The 24,221-nt window shown below is 44.7% G+C and overlaps 1 protein-coding gene across 4 annotated transcripts in view; it reads right to left on the bottom strand.

Annotated features, from left to right (window-relative positions):
- Positions 1-11,426: 11,426 nt before the first annotated feature.
- SLC37A1 (solute carrier family 37 member 1) overlaps positions 11,427-24,221 on the bottom strand; it is a 35,043-nt gene continuing 22,248 nt past the window's right edge. For all 4 annotated transcript variants that reach the window (XM_058831493.1, XM_058831485.1, XM_058831511.1 and 1 more), the window contains exons 12-21: positions 23,255-23,386; positions 21,591-21,681; positions 20,595-20,657; positions 19,655-19,740; positions 18,975-19,023; positions 18,108-18,181; positions 17,214-17,292; positions 16,519-16,616; positions 14,611-14,663; positions 11,427-13,974 (exon numbers count right to left, since the gene is read on the bottom strand). In XM_058831493.1, coding sequence (XP_058687476.1) covers positions 13,959-13,974; positions 14,611-14,663; positions 16,519-16,616; positions 17,214-17,292; positions 18,108-18,181; positions 18,975-19,023; positions 19,655-19,740; positions 20,595-20,657; positions 21,591-21,681; positions 23,255-23,386 — 741 coding nt within the window. In that variant the 3' untranslated portion in view covers positions 11,427-13,958. The remainder of the gene's footprint in view (positions 13,975-14,610; positions 14,664-16,518; positions 16,617-17,213; positions 17,293-18,107; positions 18,182-18,974; positions 19,024-19,654; positions 19,741-20,594; positions 20,658-21,590; positions 21,682-23,254; positions 23,387-24,221) is intronic.

The following is a 24,221-nucleotide window of genomic DNA, read 5'->3' as shown; positions in this document are numbered from 1 at the left end:
GCACGAAGAAAGCACAAAGCCCATGATCTCGCCCACCGCCATCCGTGCCGCCCCCGGAGAGAAGGAATTTGTTATTTAGGGGAATGTGAATTCTCCCGGCAAAGGCGTCTCCCGGAGCAGGGCAGGGGGGAGCGGTGTCCCCGGAGCAGATGCCGAATGCCATGTGCCGTGCCCGGGCTGTGTGAGAGGCTGCACAGCCAGCACACAGCCCCTCCTGTGAGCCCCAGCTCCCTGGCTGCTCTGGGGCTTGGGATGGAGGGGCTGCAAAAGCCTTTCCTGGCCTCCCCTGTGCTGCAGGCTGGGAGAGCAGCGGGTCTGAGCTGCTCACCCTGCACACCCCAAACCCTCTCTGCAGCCAGAGCGAGACAAAACTGACCCCAGCAGAGGCCAAGGGGCTTGGCTGTGGCTTGTCCTTGGCTGTGGCTTGTCCTTGGCTCTGGCTTGTCCTTGGCTGAGGTTTGTCCTTGGCTGAGGTTTGTCCTTGGCTGAGGTTTGTCCTTGGCTGCCCCTGGCAATGCAGACAGGGCTCTGCTCCCTGCAGAGGGGATCTGTAGGGGTCAGAGGGCTGAGTGTGGCTCCCAGGGCTGCCTGGGAGTCAGAGCCAGGCTGACCTTTCAGGCTGGAGCCTGTGGTACCTCTGGAGCTCTCAGAGGCAGTAGTGAGCTGGTTCTTTTGGGAAGTGCAAACCTTTGATTCACATCTCCCTCTGCCAGCTTGGAGCAGGCACGGGAAGTCTTCCAGGAGAGAGCCCTTGCCAGTGCAGGGGTATCCTGGGGGTTGTCCTGTGGGCTGTGCTACATAACCCACTGCCCTCTCCACTGTCCCCCAGACTATCCTGTAAACTATCCCAGAGCCTAATCCCTCGGATTACTCCACAGGTGATCCCCATGGCTGTTCTGAGCTACAGCTTCTCCCCCTTCACCAGCCCGTTCACACCAACCCCACTGCTCCTGTACACCAGCCAGGACCTCTGTGACCCATCTTTCCATGCCCTGCTCTGCTAAGCACTGCCTTAATCCTGTTTTGCTGTGATTCAGTGCTGAGTGACTTGATTGACCCAGCAGGTTCCTGAGGAAGATGGCTGTGATGACAAAAAAATGCAGCCATTTGGGAAGAGACAACAAGAACACTCACTCTGGGGGATGCACATGGGACATTTGGGATCGTAGAGGAGGATACTGAGCTCTCCCACTGTGATCACCCACTCCAGGAGTGGTCAGACAATGTCACTTCACTGGTGCATTTCAGGATTTGATCACACCTCACCAAGATATCTAATGATCACATTGGTGAGAATCTACTTTTGGATTTTTTTTAAATTTTTATTATTTTTATATCTGACCAGCTTTTCCAGCCAGCAAAAAGACAAGCTCTGAAATCCAGGTGATGATCCTAGTCCTGCCTCTCTACTGTCTTTGTCCTATCTACTCTCCCTGTGTATTTAAAATTGTGTTTCTTAAGCTCCAGCACACATCCCCCCCTCTCCCCAATTACAATAATACTTGTTGGAAAATCTACTTTGCTGTAAAACTGCTGACTATTGCTCTTTTCAAGAACTTCACGTAGAAGTGAATCTTCAAAAGCTGAGCACTCAGAAATTACAACAGAAGCCTGATGCAATCGAAGGCTCAGTTCAAGCCCATGCCTGAAAGGAGACGAAAGATAAAATTCATCAAAGAGAACGTGCAGCTCCAGCAGATCACTGCCTTGAGTTGGTTTAACCTTCCAGAGCCTCCTTATTTCAGTATACAATGGGAAATGTGGGGCAAAAAATACTGGCAAGCATTATCCTATCCCATCAAATCCTTCAAATCCAAGGATAGCAGTACAGTGCCTACAATGATTTTCCATCATTTGCCTTAGAGGAAGGTTTTGCCCAGCTCAGGGCAGTGCCAGGCTCTGGTGCCCCTGACCACAGGGAGCACATCAGGTGTTTCACAGCTCTGCTCTGCCTGCCCTGTCTTGTTTGCTGAGGCCAAACCTTCACTCTGTGCACTCAGACCCTGGAATGTGCCTTTGGGAGAGCTGCAGGGCTCCAGCCTTGGGCCCAGGGATCTGGGCCAGATGTCACTGGCCAGCCAGATGTCACTTACCCCGGGGGCTGCTCCCAAAAACAGGCACTGCTGTCTCCCATCAGCTCCGTGTGGGTGGCTCAGAGGCAGCTTTGTGGAGCTCCCAAGGTGTAACCAGAGGATGCTCAGATCCCACATTGCCCTCGGACTCGCTGCTGTTGAGGCACAGCTCGGCCACGCTGGCTTTGCACGGGCTGAGATCTCCCCCTGCTGCAAACCCTGCTCAGAGGGCGAGGGAAAAGCTTCAGGGATGAGAAGAGCTGCTCAAGTCACTCTCCATGCAGGCCTGGGGTGGGGTGGCACCATTCCTGCCCCCTCCATCTCTGCCTTTCTCTAGCCCTGGGGTCAGCGTGTGAGAGAACAACCTCAGCCCCTCTGAAACCTGGTTTTCTTGCTGCAGTCAAGAAGTTCAGTGCCCCTTGCAACCTGACCTGGGGACTGCACAGCAGGGATCTTCAGAGGGATTGAGATGGGGGGAAAGAGCCAGAAAATGTAAAACTTTCAGCGAAAGATTTTGTACTTTGAAGAAAGTTTGCCTAGAATTAAAAACAGAGAATGGCATTTCCTTGAAATCAACTGTTTTCCTTACCTATTCCATACCTAAGCCTTCAAAGTACTTTTTTTGCCCATTAACCCCTTCCTTGCAGGTCCCATCCTTGTGCTGCAGGTCCCTTGTATGTCTGTCTGTCTGTCTGTCTCCATTTCCCCACAGGGCCCTGACCTGCTGCTTTACCTCTCCATGCTCCAACCTGCCAAAATGCCAGATTGCCCCTGGAGCTGGGAAGGTTTCCCTTTCCCTCCCACAGCTCCTCTCCTCCCTACTTCACTCAGCCTGCTCTCCCTCTTTTCACCCTCTTTGGTGTTTTGCCATTTTTGCTTCTAGGTGTTTTTTCCCCACAGACCTGAAGTCATGCAAGCTGTCTGCAGGAATTAACTTTCTGATTTATGCTGTTAACAGCCAAATGATGGCTGTGGCAGTGGGAGCTCCTCATGCAGAGCACGACTGACCTTTCCAGCCCAGCTCTCACTCCTCTCCACAAACCCACAGAAAGAACATGGCATGCTGCACATGGAAATTTTACCTCACTTCTTTGCACATTTCTTTTACACTCTGCCAGATTTCCACAGGCCCAGCCCTGGAAGTGATCATATTGAACGTTAATTAGAGAATGGCTGATTATTAATATTGGGACCTTTATGGGATTTGTCCACACAGGCCCTGAAAACACCCAAAAGTGGTGCTTGGCCCCTCCCCACTCTGCAGCACAGCTCTCCACCTCACTCCTGGCTCCAGCTCCATTTTTGGGTCCCTGAAAACACCCAAAAGTGGTGCTTGGCCCCTCCCCACCCTGCAGCACAGCTCTCCACCTCACTCCTGGCTCCAGCTCCATTTTTGGGTCCTGTTGCTCACCCCAGCCCCATTCCCAGGCCACGCAGTACAGCCACACTCGCTGTCATCCTGGTTTCCATGGCAAACCCCCAGGAACGTGGGCTGGAAGGGAGCTGTGACATCTGACGTGGCTGGTCCAGGGCACTGGGGTGCAGAAGCAGAGCTCTGTGGGCGGGAGATGTGGGATTACTCACTGGGGAACCAGCTTTGCTCTTCAATCCAGCAGCCTTGGCCACCTCGGTGATAATACTGCCTTGGTTCTCTTTACAGCTGTAGGGAAATTTCTGGCACCTCCCAGTAATTCTCGCTGTGTCTCAACACTCAGAGCCAGTTAATAGGCTCAAATCTTGTGGAAGTGAAAACAGCCATCCCTGTTACCTCACAAATATCTGTGTGTGCAGTGCTGGCTTGGAGAAGAGCAGACTCAAGCCATGGACAATCCTTCCATTTCATAAAGCACTTGTCCAGTACAGCATCTGGCATTTCTTGGCTTTTCTCTTTTGTCTGCTGTGGGAAACCCCCATTTTTTCTCCTGCTGTACGTTAGCAGTGTTTTCAGTGATCTGTTTTCTACTCCACTTGCAATGGCTGGCAGGTCCCAGGTTGGTTTCCTGAAGGTCTCCCAGAGGTGCACAGCCATTGCCTTTCCCTGAGGAGTGTGGAAGGAGCTCACTCTCCACAAGCATTTCCTTTCATATAGCAGAGGCAGCAGGTCCTTGGCACAGCCAACCTCCCTCCTGCACTTTCCACCACCCCCAGGAGCCACAGGAGCCCAGGAATCTCCATGGCCCATGCCATGGTGTGCCTACAGAGAGCCTTGGCTGCCCTCCTTTCCATTGCAACCTCTCTGCTTGATTTTCAGCCTCCCTTCCCTCTCTGCTTTCCATTTCCTACCTCTTTGTTTCCCACTGCCACCTCCTCCATCCAGCTGCCTGTTCCTAGGTTTTCATTTAAAGTAGGAGAGAGGCAGGAATCCTGTCCCAGGCACCTCTGCAGGACATGGAGCTCTCAAGGCAAAGCACACACACACACACACACACACACACACACATGGGCTAACACAGCTAATAACCCTGCTGCATCCCTGGAACAGAGCTGCTGGGAAAGCCCAGCTCCCAGAGCTCTGCTTTCATAAGGCTCTGGAAGAAATTAAGAGACCCAACTGGAACTTTCAAGAGCTGATGAGAAAAGATTAAATGAAATTAAGTGTGCCTGGAGTCACCCACTAGATCATTTAGAGGGATGATGGCCAAGAAGTGGAAAAATCAATTCCCTCCACTGGGCAAGGCTGGCTCATGCTCTTGGCAGCAAAATCTGAGCAGGGGCTGCAGCCTCTGATCCCAGACTGGAGGGGAGGGATATATGGCTCGACTTGAAGAAAGCTGCCTGGCATTTTATGTGGTGCAGGAAAGTGAAGTTCCTTCAGATGCCTGTTTTGGGAGGCTGCCATGTGAGCAGCTCGGAGCTGTGCAGTGACTCACTGTAAATCAGCTCCTCCATCTCCCTGACAAGCAGACCTCAGACACCCTGAAGTCTTGGCAACACAAAGATTAACCCCAAGACTGAGGGCTGCTGATCCTGGTGCCAGCCTGATGCAATCTGTGCCACAGAGGTGGGGACAGGGGGTGTCTGGGCCAAAGACCTGGCATGGGCAGAGCATGAGGTGATCATTGCTGCATCCCTGACTCATCCCTGGGAGCCTCCACGTCTGACCACCCCCTCCAACAACATCAGCACAGCAGCAGGGATGTCTGCAAAGGGTTTCACTGCTTGGGGCAGCTTTTCAGGGGGTGGGAGATTGTCCCTCAGCTGCATCACTTCAGAGCGAGTCACGTGGAATTCCTGGGGGGGTCAAGCAGACTTTGCACAGTTCTTTGCAGTACATTAAAAATTAGACTTTCTATGTTAACATTTTAAAAACACCAGTCTTCATAAACAGCTAGATAATCTCTCAGCTATTATGACATTTTTTCTGTGATGTAGGTATTTTCTCATATTCTTTCTGTTTGTGCAGTGCTGCTTCCATTAACAGGCAGAAGAACATTTTCTCAATAGAGAAGATTAAAGAGTCTCAGCTTTTAGGGAGGGAGGCCAAAAAACTGCCACAGAATCCATGTGAAAAAAGATGACAAAAGCTTCCAGTGGCACTGAAAGTGTCTGATCTGCTCTGCCAGAACATTTGAAGCCAACATGAAATGGGGACATTTTAAACTAAGTTCCCAAAATTTTGAGTACTTGAGTGTCACTTTTCCTGAGAGTCACACAACTCTCCAGAGCGTCCTTACCATCTCCAAAAATCACAGGTCAGGACTAAAGGAACTCAAAAGAATGGATGGCAAATCATTATTGTCTGCCTTCAAATAACACATTTGTGGCTCTTCTTTTTGGTTGTTTCCTCTTTACTGAACCTGACTGTTCATCCATGTCAGGTATATAAGATTCCCTCTAGAACTTTGAGAGCCAGAAACTCTCACTGAGGAAAATTGAACAGAGATTTTCATGCAATAAGACAATCCAATTTCCTGAGGAAACGGTAAACATCGTGGATTAATGGCATGGTCAGCAGAGAGGGCAGCACTGAAGTAATGCAGAAAATGAACTGGAAGTAGCTTATGGGGGGATGGAGTGCCTTATACAGAACTTGAATTTTATTTTACTTTTGGATTACTTTTCACTCTGCTTTCTCCAGCCTCCATTTGATTGGACACAGCCCAGGTTTTCAGCCCAGTGCTGGGTTTCAGCCCCTGCCTCTCCTTCCCTCTTGCACTCTCCTTCCATCAAAGGTGGCCCCAGGCAAACCTTTCAGTGAGAAGCTTCTTGCAGAGGGGCTTTGTTAGAGGCTGAACCCACTCCAGTCATGCTCCAACACAGCTGAAGCCATGTCTCTTTCCTAGTCCTTCATCCTCCTCTTTCTCCTTTTCCTTCATCTCTGAATGGATTTCACTGCATTCACACAAATTTATTTTTTCCCCCCAAAATCCTATCCTCTGACCTTCAGCTGCTTCCCCACAGCCTGGACACTGGATGTGAAGGCTTTCCTCCCCCTGGGCCTTAGCCCCTGCCTAAAAGATTCCAGTAGGCAGGAAGGAGGTTTTCAGGCAAGAAACTGAATCAGGAACAAGAAACTGAGATCAAGGAACTGAGATCAAGGGCGTACAGAAATAAACACACAGAAATAGAGTGAAAACCCAGGAGCCCACCACTAAAAAAGGCACAGGGTTGTGCCCAGCTCTTTTCTCCAACCCCACACCTTTTCCCTGCACTTTTACTCATTTGTTTTCCCCTGCTGCTGTTTCATCATCACCATCATCTCCTCTGGCCAGTGCTGTTCCCCACTCCCTGCTTCACTGTCAAAGGGGCTCCACACTCTTCCCCCTGCCCCACTTCACCCAAGGGGTGCCATCAATTTGCCATCCAGCCCTTCTGCCAGCAGAACCAGCAGCTCTCTGCCTCCCTCTGCCCAAGGAATTGTGCCCAGGGGCAGCAGCAAAGCCCCAGAGCCAGACTCACTCAGCAGCCAAACAGGATTCCTGCAGAGGAACCCAAGCCCTGCTTACTTTGGAGCGTGTGAGCGCCTGGCCCCGGCGCTAGGGAGAAAGCCAAAGACAACACATCACTCTGTTTCTCTTCATAAAATGGTGCCTTTGGTCTGTTCTATTTCTCCACACCGCTCTCCCCTCCTCCCAGCTGACCACATCACACTGCCAGGGTGAGTGGCTGAGGCTGGAGCTGTGTTTGAAGAGGAGGTGATGCTCAGCAGAGTGCCTGGGTTGTGTGCAGGTCTGTGAGCACCCCCGTGTCTGGGAGAGTCTGCAAAGTTTGAAGGCATAACCTGACTGTAACAGGCTTCCTTCCCCCTCAAACACACACCCCACTGAGACTGGTGGTGGCTCAGTGAATTAAATACTGCTGGTGTGTTACAGCATCACATTGCAACAAACAGCACCATTAGCATTGCTGAATATTAATTTTATGAATTCCCACGGAGTCCTCTGCAAGGATACGCAGACCTCAACAAGATTAAGATATCCCAACACTACCCAAGAGGAGCCCCACACTCTCCTCGTGGTTCTGGAACCCAAAATGCTCCCCAAGATGGAGCAGTGCTGTCTCTGCTGCTCCCTGGGTGCTCCCTGTTCCTTTGGTCGTGATCCCTTGGGAGCCTTCAGCTCTGCCTCTCACTCCAAAGGTGAGGAGGGTTAAACTCCATCAGCTCCTCCTGAGACACAAAACCCATCACTCAGGATGGTGAAAGCATCCTGCCCTTGGCACCCAGCCCAGCTCCAGCAGGAGCTGCTGCAAGGCAGCTCAGACACCTGCACAGGCAGAGCCCAGCAAAGGCTGCTCCAAAACAACCCAGGATTGGACTCTGGGTGAATCAAAATGTAATTCACAAAGTAATTGCTTGGGCAAACTTGCTTGAAAAACAGACTCACGCCACAGAATACTAAACTTGCACAGAAGGCATGCAGCACATTTTATTTTTGGGGGGGGGGGCTAGAAAATAAGACCAACAAGTCATTTTATCATGAGGGTGGTTTTTGCTGTTGGTCCAAGCAGAACCCATTTATTACGTGAACAATTCCAACAGTGCTTGAAAAACACAGACAGCAAAAACAATGCAGAAGGCAGGTCCTGATGTTTACAGAGATGCAAAAGGTGAATGCACCAGAGCTGCTAATCATACCTTTTGACTGCTTTTATGGGTCTGGGAGGCCTGAAAAAACCCTGTGTATGGGAACCAGGAATAACATTTCCCTTTTGATGGCACAGAAGAATGACATTTCGATGCTGCTTTGACAGATGCATTATTTTATTGGAGGACTTCAAGCAGGCAAACAAGGGAGCTTTGTTTTCCCTGTTACTGTAAGGCTTACATCATCTGCAACCTTTCTACCAGGAGGTCTCATTTCAAATGACAGTGAGTATTGTTCTGAGAAATGCATGTGTTAGTTCTGCTTCAGATGTTCACAGGATTTCAGCCATTCTAGCTCCATTTCTAGATGCTTTGCTGGTGATGGATTTCACCCTGCTCAAAAGATTATTTGCTGACACCTGGGGTAAATTTAGAGCTTCATTATATGCCTGACAGGGATTTGTATAGGAATTTAATCTATCTAATTTAGCTCTAACACAGGGATCAGTCCTACACCAAACATCCTTGGGCTTCTCTGCCTGCACCCCAGATTTGTCAGTCACCCTGGTTCTGCCTTTTTGGGCTGGCGACATCTATTTTGAGAATTGCCACTGTGAAAACCAGAGCAAGGCAACCCAAAGGTTCCTATTTTTCTCTGCTTTCAGCAACTGCTCAGATTTACAGCAGACACACAAACCAGCTGTGATAGTGGATCTCCCTTGGTGCCAAGCAAGTGAGCAAAATTTGGAAGAAAGAGTATGCTTTTGAGACATCTTTTGACCTCTTTTGTTCTTTTTTATCATATTTTCTTCCTTTCATGTAACTGAACAGCTGCAGAAGGAGAGGGGGAGGAAGATTTATAAAGACTTTTAACAGCAATGGCTAAATTGAATCCCATTGTTACCTCTCAGTATAAAACTAAACCTGCAGGTTCTGCCACACAACATTCAGCTGCTTCCACCCAGATGATCTGAACAATTTAAGAATAAAATAAGGAATTTAAGAATAAAATTCAGAACCTGCTGTACTTACTAAGCTGAAGCCTCATGTGGCTTGGGTGATTCAGACTCGAATATAATACCCTGTCCTTGCAGCAGAAATAACAGTGGTGTGTTTGGTGGAAGATTCAGAGGGAACTCACCCCTTCCAAAGGTTTTGCCTGTGTCATTCAGCTGTGATGGGCTGCCCACACCAACCACCCTTCACATCACAGGGAAGAGAAGGTGAGAACTCAGACATTATTGATCACCTTGTTCCAACACAGCAACTCAGGCTGCTGCTTCCAGTTCTGGCCCCAACGCTGGAAGCAGCTGCTGCTTTCTGAAAAACCCATGAAATTCAGACCACCTGTTCAGGGTTTAGGTACCAGATAAACTGAAAATAACTCCAGCCTTGTAACAGCGTTCCAAAGTTCATTTTTACATGGCAGCACATGGGAAGTCGGTTTATTGTCCTCCACTGCTGAAACAAACAGCTGGACCAAAGGGGATATTGTGGAAATGTGGGTATTTGTCAGCTGCTTTGTAAGAGAAGGAGGGAGAGAAACCCTACCCCACTATCATCATGAGGTGAAGAAAACATCCTTAAAATCCTCAGTGTTAAGTACAGCATGGAGAGACTTGGCACACATTTTTGTAGCTGATCTCCCAATGCAGGAATTGAGCAGGATCTTGAAATATGCTGAAGGAAGTTTGGCTCTTGTGTTCCCAGTTTACAGAGAAATCAATGTTCCACTGCAGCCAAAGCATAACTGGTAGACAGAGGAAAAAAAATTCAAAAAACCACCCCAAGCATCAACTAATTATCTCCTTATTCCAAACTGGAAAACAACCAAAAGAAGGGAGACAAAGGAGGAAACAACTAACACTTTATAACAACCCAGTTTATTAAACTCTTAGGCACTTAAGGTCACTTGACACGAGGCTGAATTATACCAGCAGTTAAATCCTCCCGTTCCCTCTCCCCAGCCATAAGGATGACAGCCACATTTTTAACTCAGCATGGCAGCAAATGTAGTCCAAGGTCCCCAGAGCAGCAGACAAAGCCCCAGGAATGTCTGCAGTCCCTGCCCAGTCCCTGCAGGCTGTGACAGCAGGGCAGGACACGTCCCCACCATCCCCTGGCTGGTTCAGCAGAGAGCAAAACACCACCAAAGCAGCCTTGCTCCAAGGTGAAAGGGGTTCAGCAATCAGAACATCACACCAGAGGTTGGGACAAGCCATGAAATAATCTGATCTAACCACTTACATAGCACAAGGGCTATAAATTTAGTTCAGACCAGAGAATGCCACCATTACCGATCCTGGGCCTCGTCATTTGATGGAATTGTAATCAATCTTCCCCAAATTAATTCCGTATGAAAACCGTCAACCTCCAACAGCTCTAAACACCCTTTGATTTAATTTACAGCATCTTACACCTGCCTAATCCTGAGCAGAACTTTTGGCACAAACAACCCCGGGCATCAGTCGCTGCAGAAACCTTCCAGCAGCAAGCAAAGAACCCTGGGCCTGAACACAACGAGTTCAGCCAGAGTCTGAGGCAGCACAGCACTGGCACAAACACCCGTGGAGGATTCCCACTGTTATTCTAAGGATGTCATGCCAGAAGCACATGCAATAACCTCCTTAAACAAATGGCAGAATCCCTTCTGGAATTTCCCTTACAAGCAAAACACACAGGATTGAGTCTTGGTGCATGGAGTGGGTTCACAGAACTTTGAGGCAAAAGGAGTCTCCACTTGACACTGCTGTCCCTGGAGTTATTTACCTTCTTCCCACCCTATATACCCTTCCTACACACAGAGACAACCTCCCCCTGCAGCAGGTCCAGCAACAGCCAGGGCTTTCACAAAGATTCTCACAAGGGAGGCTCCTGCTCCCCATCAGAAAAGAAACTGGGATTTGAGTCTCCCTTCTTTTATAAGGCACCCCAGCTACTCTTTGCCTATTCCTAGGAGGCACTGTGGACATAATTTTGTCAGAAATTCTGTAACCAGAAGCTGTTTTCCTTTCCAATCAGTTTTTCCCCAGCACATCTGTGGTTTGGACATTGCATGTTGGGCAAAGGCACAAAAACCCCCTCAAACATTTTAAAAGAATCAAGACAAGAGATTATCAGAGTGAGAGAGAAAGGATGAAGCTTTTCCATGTCAAACCCATATATACTGAAGAGGAAGCAAAGCAGACAACAAAGAGTCACCTTAAAAGAGCCACACTCAGCCCCTGACTCAGGCAAATGTCCCAGCAGGGATGTCTGTCCTTCCAACCAATAAATGCAGCAGCATTTCTTCATGGAAATGTAAAAGATAAAGTACTCAACACTTCTCTGTTTAGAACAGAATCTATTTTTATTCAACACAGGATGGTGAATGGATAAAATTCACAATAATCAGCATTTAAAAAAACCCCAACAAACCAACCCTGCGGTCGCATTTAAATTTGGCTGTACCTCCTGGTCACTCACATTTTTACATACAAAATTTTGTCAGTCTTGCCCATTTCCAGATTAATGGATATAGACACCTGATACTAACAAAACACACCGTTTATTCAGTTTTTTTAAAAAAGAAAAACAAATCTTTATCTTTTTGTCCAACAAATTTGTAGCTTGGAGGAACTGAAATGTAATCTGTCATTACCCCATACCCGAGTCACTGCAGTGCAAAAGCTATTCAAATAAATAAATAAATAACAACAGCAGCCCTAACAAATAAAACCCAAAACACACTTAAATACCTTCAGAAATACAACCAAAAGCTTTTTAACCTCAGACTCCAGCCCACAGGGAACAGCTTCTCAAAATCTGAGCGTAGCAGAGTCTGAACTGTTTCAGTAAACTAGTATAAAGCTCTACACATATTTCTGGGGAAAGGGATTGGAATTCCCAGCTGAAGATGGTGCTCCATCCATCTCTCCCTTGCCACACACGCATTGGAGATGTGCCAGGAGAGCTGTTTTGGTGTTGCAATGTTATTTTTGCCCCATCAGAGGCTGTTTCAGCAGAGCCCCAGGTTCAGCCTGGCTGAGCTGAGGCAAGTTTGACATTCCAGGAGCAATTTCCCATTCCAGGAGGATGGAAGTCCTTTCAAGTAACATTGCTGCACAATTCACATTTACCCACAGCCCAGATTTCTGAGTTCACATGTTGAGTATCCCCCGCCCTGGTTTGCTCAAGATGTGTGAGGTCAGCCTTCCATGCAGGTGAGTGCAGGAACAGGACCCTCCTAGAGCTCCCTGCAAGGACCTGGCACCTTCCCCGAGTCCCTGTGGGTCTGAGGCCACCCCTGCATCTCTGCTCAGCAGAACAGGTAAAAATGAGCCCATTCTGACTGGCAGGACAAGCGTGAATCAAACCTGCTGGATCAAACCAGTGATCAAAGACTGAGCAGCTACAAAGCAGCCCTGGAAATGAAGTGTTACCAGCAGCTGGTGGGACATTCCTCAATATTTTGTAGGGCTTTAAAGTGTTTTGCTAGTCAAGTATAAATTGCACTGCCTCACAAAATTTAAGAGCATAGAGCAAGACAAAGGCCTAGAACTTTAATAAATACAGTTAAGGACAACACACAGTTTAAATTATCTAATCTTTGTGATCTAGGTATAAACACCCATACAAAAAAAAGATTTCTTTTCACTTTGTACATCCCAAAAAAAAAATTTAAAAAATCACAGAAACATTCTGTTTGCAAAGCAGACAGCTGTACAAAGAAATGATATGTTCTGAAGACATTAAACCATCTATTTTCTGGGTAGCACTAGGTACTCAAATGTTCTCTTACAAACTACCACCCACACAGGTAATTTTTCTTCTGATATTTTGGCTCCAAATCTGAAACCCAGAGCCACTTGAGAGAGATTTCTGGATATTAAGGCCTGGATCAGATGATGACTTCCACGTGCACACACCAGCACTGAAACCCAACAGAGACCCCTGTGCCAGTGGGCACCAAGGCAGCTCCACCTGCTCAGTCCTGTGAGCTGAAGCACAGGACACTTCACAGCTCTCTGCCACCCCAAAGAAACCCCTCTCACATCAGCCCAGCCTAGCAGAGCAGAGCTAAACAATTCTGTGACGTTTGCACAACCAGTTTATAATGCCCTGAAAAATCATTAGAGCCCCCACTGGAAATTCTGACTCATAAACTGCTTTTTGTTGCTTAGGACTCCTTTTTTTGTACATTCCTAATGGAGGACTAACATCCATCCAGAGGATCTGTGAAAACTGCTAACTGCAGTACACAGCCAAGAGTAAATTCTATTTTATAACCTACCAAAAGGCTGGATGCTGTCCTTGGGAAGTAGTACTGTAGCTAGAAACTAATAATACAGCAGGATGATTATTGTCTGAGCAGCTTCAAATACTAATAGCAGCACATCTTAATAACCAGCTGATATTGTCCTCTATAAAGTGATGCTTTCAGTGTACACAAGCTGACATAAGAGACACACACTTTGCCCACTGAGACAGTCACTCATAGATTTAAAATTTCAACTTCCTCCTGCTCTGGCTTTGCCTTGATTTTTGGCAAATACACATAGTTCATAGTTTCAATTAAAAACATCCTATTAAAAGAAATAAAAAAGGCACTTGGTATTTCTCTTTGGCTCAGTCGAGGCGTGCTGCTGAAACCTTCCCAAAGTCCCATCTCTTCATCTGATGAACAGTTGCCATCCTGAGGTACTTATTCATGTGCAAAAATCAGAGCTTCAGGGATTTACCTGTCTCACACTGCCCCCAGTAAACCTGCAAGGCTCTTCACCACACCCTTCAAATACAGAATAAGGTGTCCCATGGGGTTTGGTTTTCAGGGAGAGCTCCATGCACTGGCACACTCCTTATCCCAGCTCTGGTCTCGTAGCTCAGTGCTCTTTGAACCTGGGGAAGAACAGAAAGCAGGCAGGAAAAGCTGAGGGGTGAGGCAGAACAAACACCAAAAGGCAGGATCCAGCCCCTGCTGTGCATTTTTCTGTTCTCTCCGTTTTACTTGTCCAAAATTCTACAATCAAGGGGCTCAATTTAGATTTTGTGTATTGATTCACTGGATTTTTTTACATATTTTTTTTCTTCTCAATTCAAAATACTGCAAATTCAGAGTCACCCTTTTCTTTAGGGAGAACTTTTGGAAAAAAATTACATTTTAAACTATTATTAAACACAGGGCAGGCAATTCCACACCTTCACCATGGAAGATTGAATATTTGAGAAAAAAACAATCCACAAACAAGAGACTGTGACAGAGGTACGTTTTCAGATATTTTTCAAATTCTAAAGGAACATGTCCATGGTTTGAAAACATCAAACTGAGGTTACTCTTTTGAAGCAGAATTAAAACAGAAAAGGATATACACAAACCTTAACATGCCCAGTCTACATTTAGGTACTATGGGACAAAGGTTGGAATTGATCTTGGAGGTCTCTAACCTTAATTTATCATTTATGGCTATATATAGAAGGCTTAGAAATGTGTTTTCAAAGTGTTATTAAAGAGCAGCAGCCACACAAAACACTTACAGGGTGTGATCTGCATGACACTGAAGTTCCTTCTGGATTAGACGGAGTAAGAGCTGCAAAAACAATCACAAAATCTCTTTAGTATAATCCAGATAAACTAGAAGCAGAATTATTCATTGTTATTTGGAGAGTTTCTCATTTGAAACATTACCCTGTAATGCTGAACTGGGTTTAAAAAAAAAATAAAGATTTACAGATGCTCAGTAGTGTCTGGAAGAGGAGCTTTCACAATAAGCAGGCAAGAGGAAAATAATTTCCTTTTTGCATCTGAGAGGTCAATTTCTTCATAAAAACCACAATGGTTTTCTGGTTACTTCACCAGCAAATGTGTAAAGAAACCAGCAGAGGGACCCCGAGGCTTCAAGAAAACGTGTCAGAAAGAAATTTTGGGGCATGGAAGTATTTTAGCTGCTATTTGCCAAAAACAACCCTGTGTGTGAAAAGCTTTAATCCCATATTAGTCACGGTCAGTACAGACAGTCGGGTTTTTTTGTCTGTGCAGCATCAGGGCTTTCAAGTGGACTTGAAAAGGATTATTGAGATAGCAGCAGGAAAATGATTTTACAAATACAATTTGATGGTTCTCATGTACAATAAAGACAATTGGTTTCAGGGTTCCTCACTGTTTCAGGTTACGTTATCCTCAGAATCTCATTATTATACATATAAGTTTGCTCACTGTTGTAAGTATGGATGTTTTAAGAAATTAAAGATTTTCAGAGGCACAGAAGTGGCCAAGAATGACACAACTGAATGCCACACAAGAGGCTAATGCCCCCTTGAGGTATCCTTGGAGAAATAATATTTGAACACAGGCTGCACTGCAAAAACCAGGAAAAGCAGAACAGTTATGCAAAAAAGGATTTATTACAAATGCAGAGTGAAACCTCTCAAAACCAGAGCTTTGAAAAGGTGTTTTAATTGATTCTGCAAAGAAATGTAGCATTTTTTCCATTTTAATCAATAACTCTAGGAGAAAAACTACGAGAACTTTATCTAGGAAAAATTTGACAACCTCCCAAGCCTCACTCTGCAGCACAAAATACCAAATACTGAAACCAGCACAAACCAGGATTTGCTGCTGTGGATAAAGCTGCTGACTACCAGTGGCAAAACACTTCAGCTATTTATTTATTTATTTAATTTCCAGATAATTACTCCTAAACATGAAAATGTTACTTTTAAAGTCAGGGTTTAATTTGAATTTAGAAAAAAATGCCTCAGTTGTGACTCAAAGGTTTTCTGATTTTCTTGTGCCAGGAAGGGAATGGTCTGACACTCTCAGCTCCTCTGCAGGAGCCCAGAGCTCAGTGCTTTGGACCAAGCCACCACCTGTGCACTCTTTTTTCACCAAACATCTGCTCCTGGTTACTGTCAAAAGCCAGGATTGCCAGTTCTTCATCAAATTTAGAACAGATGTTTCAGGGCCCATCTGGAAAATGGGATGTATTAACTTTCAACAGCTTCATTATCAGGGTGATTTTGGTGATACAGCAACGTAGGAAAACATTTTGTATGGCTTTGATCAAAAGAACACACAAGTGATTCTTCTGTGAGTGGAATCTGAGGCAACTTCTAGGTCTAAATATGAAGGTTTAATTGCAATTATGCCTGCTCTGAGCTGCTCAGCCAGCAATTAACAGCTGGGTATTTGCTCAGGAATTGAAGTGCATCAGAACTGATCTGCACTTTTGATTAAAAAATAAAAAAGGTTTTTTAATCAAAAAATTATACGAGAATTATGAGATGAGAATTTTAAAACAAGCAAATTTGCCGTTAAGACTGAAAATCTCCTACACCACTGGAAGTCTAATACAACACAGAATATTTAAATGGCAAAAGGACAATTTGCATTTTGGGATAGTTTAGCAGAGAGGAAATACATATCATGTAAATTTTTAGACTTACTAGCAAGGCACAAGCATCTGCCACCATGAGCATGTAAAACACGTTGTTCCAACCAGAAGGGGAAATAAGGCCAGCCAGGAGAGGCCCCAGAGCTGCACCTAAAATATAATACTTAATTACATATTTATTTAATATATTAAATAATATTTATTTAACTAGTAACATTATATTTTGGTATTTTATATAATATACTGTGAGAACTGTGCAATGTAAGATTCACTCTACTGAAATGTAGTTATTCTGAATTAGAGTATCCATTTTCCACCTAGTTAACTCAGTATTACCTGATGTATTAAAAGATCCCAGGAAGTGCAAAACATTACTGGTAGAGATGGGAAGCTGGAAGACTTAGATGTGTGATAAACACCTGCCTTTGGCTCAACAAAATGCTCATCCAGTACTGAGCTGAATTTTACTCAGTTTTCCCTTCCATATGGAGGAATAAATAAATAAAATATCCCTGATCCCAGGACAGCCCAGTGCCATCTCTTTTTCCTGTCTGTGCCCAGTATCCATGACCCCTCCCTTCCTCCCACCCTCAGGTGTGGGACCACTGGAGGTTTCAGATTAAGTTTGTGCTGTTCCCCATTTCCAAAACTGTTCTGAATCCTCACAAAATGTGACTTGAAGAGCCCAGTTCCTCAAAAATTCTTAGTTTTAACCTGCTACAGCTGGGGCAGGTGGCCTTGGCTTACCCACAGATCCTGTCCCGTCGATGATGGCCGTCACTGTGGACAAGGCTCTTGCGTTCCCTTTCAGGCTTTTATGGGTACCCTGGAGGGACAGAGATGGCTGAGACCCATCCTGAGCTGAGCTCTGAACGAGCCCTGCTAGCACCATCCATCTCCCACCCCTCCACATTGCCTCTGTGCTCTGGAGATGCCTGCAGCACTCTGTCAGCCCCTGGAACACAGCTAAGGGTGAAATGGGCATTGCCTGGTGGGCACCTTGGTCCTCCAGACCAAGGACAGGGCTCCAGAGGATGCCTGGAGATTTCTGCCCTGCTCCTTTTCCTGCATTTAAGACAATAAGAGGACTTTTGCCTCTTGCCTGGTGCCCTTAAGAACCAGCACATTACAAAACAAACTTCCAAAGTCTCCCTACTGAGAAATGTTAATGTTTTCACATGGTATTTTTGACTTGGCTGACCTGAGACTGCTGGAAGTGCTGACAGCTTAAATACCTTTACTTCTGTAAAGGTCTGTGCCGGATAGAGCTTTCTGATGGGAATTAAATCACTAGCTCATGTCTCACACAGGTACAGCTCCTCCAATCATTTAAAAATTTAAAATATAGAAGGGGATAAGGCACCTGTATAGAGGCCTGGCTTTGCATGCAACCTTCAGGTTCCATCTGGGCTGTCACCCACAATCTTGTGAGTGGTCAAGAATAATTTAGAAGCCTCTCACAAGCATGGCATTCATTCATGCTAAAACACAAACTCTAAAACAAATCTCAGTGGCTGAGTGCAGTGCTGTCTTTCCAGCTCCTTTCTCCTCTGCTTTGGGACACTGCAGCCCTTTCCCTGGTGACCCTGCAGGAGTCAAAGGGCTCTCTCTGGAGGCCAGATGTCACAGGGGAAAACTCACCAAGTCAGCAGAGACAGCAGTGGTGATCAGGGCATAAGGGCCATTCACCAGGGCACCACTGATAAGCAGCATCACTGTTACAAGTTAAAAATAAAAAAAAAAAAATTAAAAATGTGAGTTGCATGAAAAACTGTTCACCATAACCATAGGAGACATCAAAGCCTATGGCTCCCAAGTGGTTTAATCCTTCCTTGGCTCCCCTGACCCAATACAGAATTGGGAAAGGACAAAAACCATATCCATTCCTCTCTCTTTTTAATGCTCACTCCACGATGTGAATTCTCAAACACACCAGCAGATGGGGCTGAGACTAAAAGCACTTCCCGGGTCTTTACTGATCCTGGCAGGTCACAGAAAGAAGGGGAATATTTGACCAAACTGACCATGAGTACAAGGGTTGCTCACAAGATACAGCTCCCTTCTGTCCTTGCACAGCACCAGGGGACCCTAAAAGTGAACGAGGCCTTAGGTAGGTGAGACACCACTGCCAGAACTCATGTTTTCATTTCTAACAGGTGAGCTCAGCCTATTCAAATAAAGCTAATACTGCTGTCAAAAGTACTACAGGCAATATTTAAACATCTCTGACATTTGGAACAAGGAATATAAAAAAGCCTGTGCTGACATAAGTTCCAGAAAGACTAATGATGGTAACTTAATCTGTTCTCTTGCCACCCCTCACTCACTTCCTGCCTTCCCACTTCAACCTGTAAAAACCCTGTGAGATCAAATCTATGGCATTTGATTCCATACTTCTTCCTCTAAAGAAAAGATAAAATAGAAAATAAAGGAAAAAAAGAAAGAGCATCAAAGGTCATAAATGCAAAGTTCATAGAAAGCTAGGCAGAATAATTTAAAAATACTCACCTACAGTAGCCTCAAGGCCCATTTTACTGACTGCAGAGAACATGTACAGCTGTAAAGGGAATGAATAAGCACTCAGAATATCAACATATGGACTAATCCTGGGTTCCCCATTTGCTCCATATTAACTACAAGGTTATCCTAAGTTGATATTACATGAAATATAAAAAAAAAGGTTTTACTAAACCCTTTTAGGCCACAGTAGAATGATTGTTTGATTGGACACAGAAGGGAGATAAGGGGTAGGATCCCACTCCTCTATGTCCTTTCAGAAGGAAGGGCTGTGTTATGAGATCAATTTTAAACTCTCCAACTTCAACACAGCACAGAATACAACTCTTGAAAAAAATGAAATAAAAAATGTCTCTCTCATGTCCATCTGCTGGTTTTCCAAGAGTTACAGCTCAGAAATTTTAGCCTTTGAGCAGCTAAAATTCTGGCTAACAACTGAACATCACATTTTACAAGAGATTGAAACTTTCCATATATTCTGTAACAAAAAAAAATACGTTAGGCTTGTTTGCTTGTTAAGCCCCAGTATCTACACTTGCTCAACTTTTCATGTCAGTTTTTAGTCTGGCCTGGACTCTTTACATCCAGGCTGGGAGATGCTGCCCGCAGAACTGTCCAGGGAATGGTGTCACAGCCTCAGCCACGGCTGTGAGAGAGGGGCAGGCTCTTACTGTGGGTGCTGCAAGCAGCAACATCATTCCGCAGGTTGATGCCCTCTTCTCCAGCCTGTCTGAAATGAGACCTGCCAAAATCCCACCTGAAAGAACACACAGGAGTGAGGAAATCATTCAGTGTGTGTTCTGCACAGAAGACATCAGTTTAATTTAATGAAACAGAACCCAATGGCTTTTACTGCATAGTTACACAATTCACACAGCAACATCCTCATTAACCCAACCACTTCTGACCTGAAGGCAACAGAAGCAGACACTTGTTCCTCCTTGTTATTTATTCCAAATATCCAAGGCAAAAAGCCTTTTACCAGGTGCCACATGGCCCTACTGCTGGAGTTCTGGTATCCACTCACTGGTCTCTTAATTCCTCATGTGCAATAGAAAACTTGGTTCTCTGTCCATGTCCCACAGCCACGGGGAAACGAGCTAAACTGTCTGCACTAGCATGAAAATTTATTCAGTGGTCACCCTGCAAATTATAAAGGAATAGCCTAGTCCTCATTATTATTATTATAATCTCCTAGTTTTATCACATACAGTTATAAAAGGCATCAAGAAAAAAACAAACCAGAACACCCATGGCCATTAACCTTTGTGCCCACGAAATCCACACCACTGAACAAACAGGCACAGTTCTCTGAAGTTAGACTGACAAAAGGAAGTATTTTGATGGGTGGTGACCAAGACTCATGGGCCAGAGCTGATGGAGATAAAAGATTCCATAATTTGACTATTCCAATCTGTGCTGAACAGTATCACTGTCTGTGAAGGTATTTTACTAGATTTTCACTTTTCAACACAACTCTCAGCTCAGTACCTTTACTGCTACTCTTTTTGAGTAGAAATAATGCATATGAACGATAAAATATCTAAGCTGTGTACACCAGAGCCTTTCCTGAACTGCTGTGATCAAGAGTGAAATAACATTGAAACTTACCAAAGATCCCACCCACATCAAACAGTGTAGAAAGGTCCCCAGCTCTTTTGGCATCAAGATGCTCTGGTGAGAGAAGCAAAACATTTATCTCATTTCTGGACTATAAAACATGGAAATCTCAGCAGCCTTGTAATGCCAGAGAAAAGGCATCTTACAGCAGAATTCTTTATTCAGAATAATAAGATGATGTTGTGTAAAAGAAATAAGAACAAAAGGAGGTATTTGGCAATACAGACTTTTGAATGCAATTACTCTCACTGGAAGAGACATTTAAAGAGACTTTTATAATCACAGAATTACAGGATGGTCTGGGTTGGAAGGGATCTTTAAAGATCATCCAGACCAACCCTCTGCCATGAGCAGGAACATCGTCAATTAGATCAGGCTGCCCAGAGCTCCATCCAGCCTGAGCTTGAATGTTTCCAGGGATGGGGCATCCACAGGTTTGGTGTTGCAGCATTTCATCACCTTCATTGCAAAAAAATTCTTTTTTATATCTAGTCTAAATCTACCCTCTTTTAGTCTAAAATCATTACCCCTTCTCCTATTGCAACAGACCTAGCTAAAAAGTTGGTCCATCTTACACACTAAAAGTATAAAAAAATCAAAACATCAGCACTGAAGAGATAAAAAAACTCATTTACATTATTTTGTATATGTTTCTAATGTTTTGTATATGTTTACTAATGTATAGTACATTTCAGTCATGAAAAGTATTGTTAGAAAGTAAAACTTTTTGATTTGTTTGCAAGAGCCAAAGACACAGCATTTATGCCTGGAATTACTGATGATAAGCCAGACACTTCTGCATGTTTTGAAAACACCCTCTCATAACACTGAATTCATAAACCTGCTTGGTGACTTACAACTCCCCTGATACTGCAGCAGAGAAAGCCTTTCAGAAGCAGTAATGTTGATTTTCTTATTATTATTCCACGCTCGTATTTGCAGAGACTTTGTAGCCACAATTCTGTACCCCTTTCCTGTAATACTCACCTACATTTGTGATGTAGAGGGGGAGCCAGAAGAGGAAAGTGTAGCTCACCAGCTTTGCAAACAGGAGACAAAGGGAGAACTCCACAACTCCCTGAGAGAATAATGAAAACAGGGAGTTAGCATCTTGACAGAGCTATTTGCTTTCACAGAGCATTATGAAAATGGTTTCTAGGAAGCATTTTGGCTTTGATTTTTCTGTCATGAATTCCCAAGAAGCATTATTCCTCTGAGAACAGAAACTTTGCACTCTGAGCAGACTGTGGTATTTTACCTACATATTTCCTTTCAATTGTACTGAACTGCCTGAAGAGAGAACACTAAAATGGTACTGAATAACCTGAGCAGAGAACACAGAAATGAATGTGAAGGGTTTTATACTGTTTGGGACACCTGCACCATTTATTTCCCTTAAATAAAGTTGTTACACAGGTGTGGAGTGTGTTCCAGAGAAACTGGCATCTTTTTGTGCTCTTTATCTCCTTCCTTCAGATGGGTTCAAGATTGCTGCCTTACTCTTCAGCTCTGTAAAAAGCCAGTAAACCAGTCTGACACAGTGCAGATGTAAGAGCACATCACAGATTGAGCAATGACCTGTTTAAAGCTCTCACTTGCTCCATCCTCTTTCCTGCTGAGCACATAAAAGTGCATTTACTGCACAGAGCTGCAACTGGACTGCCAAATTAACCCATCTTCATTCCCTTCACTATCTGACAACTTCTTGTTTGAAACCAGATTTCTGAAACCCCTGGTATGGAGGGCTGCAGCTGTCCTGAGGAACAGCACACACATTCCACATGAAGCTGTGTTCCCTCCCATCAACAGGCAGGACAAATACCACAGGTTTCAGAGATTCCAGGTGGCAGCAGCAGGAATTTTTCACCCACTGCTTCCACTTTGCCACAGGAAAAACAGTTGAGGATCAGACTGAACATGATGAGAAGATGCAGGAATACAGTGGTTGGGTGCAGGATTTTTTTTACTCTACACGTGGTCCAAATCAATCTGCAAATAATCTTCTTCTTCAATAATCTACTTCTGCATTCAGGCTTGAGGTTGAGAGGACAATCAAAAATGACAGGTTCTGACCTTGAGGAAACTTCATTTCCTTTGCCAGCAGTCCAAATATTTGGGCTGCCTGAAACTTCTTAGAAAAGAGATTTTAAGATTAAAACTTTTTAAAACAATGCTGAGGAATGTAGAAAGGGGAGCCATAGAAGGAAATTCTGACAGACAGAAGTGCCTATGGACTCTCTTTGCTATTCCACCCTTAACAACTACATTTCATTAGGTTCAGCCAACTTTTAGAACAGACTTTAGGACAGAATAAACTATTTCAGTCAACAGCAACCACCCTGCCCAACTGCCAGGCCCCTCCCAGGCTGACACAAGTTGATAAAGTCATTATCCAAATGTCTCCTGAACATTATCAGACAGATCAGCAGCTCTCTCTCCACCTTCCCTCCCCAGGAAGCTGCAGGGAGCAATGAGGTCTCCTCTCAGCCTCCTTTCCTCCAAATAAACCAAGCCCAAAGTCCTCCACATTTCAAGACTCTGATGCAAAGTTAATATCCACTACTGCACCACCTAGAACTTATGAATTCACCTAGAAATATGAATTCTGAAGCAAAACTCAGTTCTTAGAGAGGAGCAGCACAGGCACTCACAGGTATCCTCAGGGCCCCAAGGAAGCTGATGGCTGATGTCCCATGCCTTCCTTCCCCAGTGGCCACAGAGCTGGAGCTCAGTGACAGGCTGCAGTTCTCAGGGTCAGTCAGTAAATGCTGCATCTCTGGATCCTGCAACATCCCCCAGCAACAGATGAGAGAGAGGAAAGAACAAAAACACAAAGCATGTATCAAGAAATCAATTCCAAAATAATTTTTAAGAACAAGTATCTGTTTTATTACAGAAAGTTACAGCCCTTAAAAATGTCTTGGTGTGGACATCCAGAGTATACAGAGAGAGCAGAGACTATATTCAGAATATCAGGTGGTATCAGGATGTTTCTGAGTGCATACAGTCTGTAACAGAATCAAGTTTCTGTTCTACTGAAGAACAATTTCAAGTTGCAAAACCCCTACATATTAAGAGTACATCCAATGGAATAAAACAGTTTCCAATCTTCCCTCACCCCACTACATAAATGTGGTCTAATTAAAGCTGACAAACTACTGAGTCCTACAACATTGTGTACAAGAAATTTCTACAAGGATGCATTTCTGTATGAAATAATGGATTATCTTTTTTCTGTAGAAATACCAAGCCTGTCTTCCAGACTCTGAAACATCATCTTACTGACTGATCTAAGTACAGGCCATCTTTCCACATGAATTATGGACAATGAGTGCTTTATATTAAGTAATCACTTATTTTTTTATTTTTTTTTTAAAATCTGTTCCATTTGAACATCGCAATTGCCAAATTATAAAAGCCTGGAGTTCACCAGCATTGCCTAACTTGTGAATTCTGAGTTCTTTTCTAGTACTAGGAAGGATTTTATTCCAAGAATTCCACTGGCTGCTAAGAATACTTGTGGAGCAAGTTACCACTCCACAAGAACAAGCCATCCCAGTATAGCCAGGAGGGTTTATGTTATTTTTAATCCTCTACCAGACTGAAGTGAACTCTCAG

This window comes from Poecile atricapillus, chromosome 1 (genome assembly GCF_030490865.1).
Source record: "Poecile atricapillus isolate bPoeAtr1 chromosome 1, bPoeAtr1.hap1, whole genome shotgun sequence".
In the NCBI taxonomy this organism is placed as follows: Eukaryota; Metazoa; Chordata; class Aves; order Passeriformes; family Paridae; genus Poecile; species Poecile atricapillus.
Note: the sequence above shows the minus strand (reverse complement) of the source record. Positions and strands in the feature narration are given on the sequence as shown.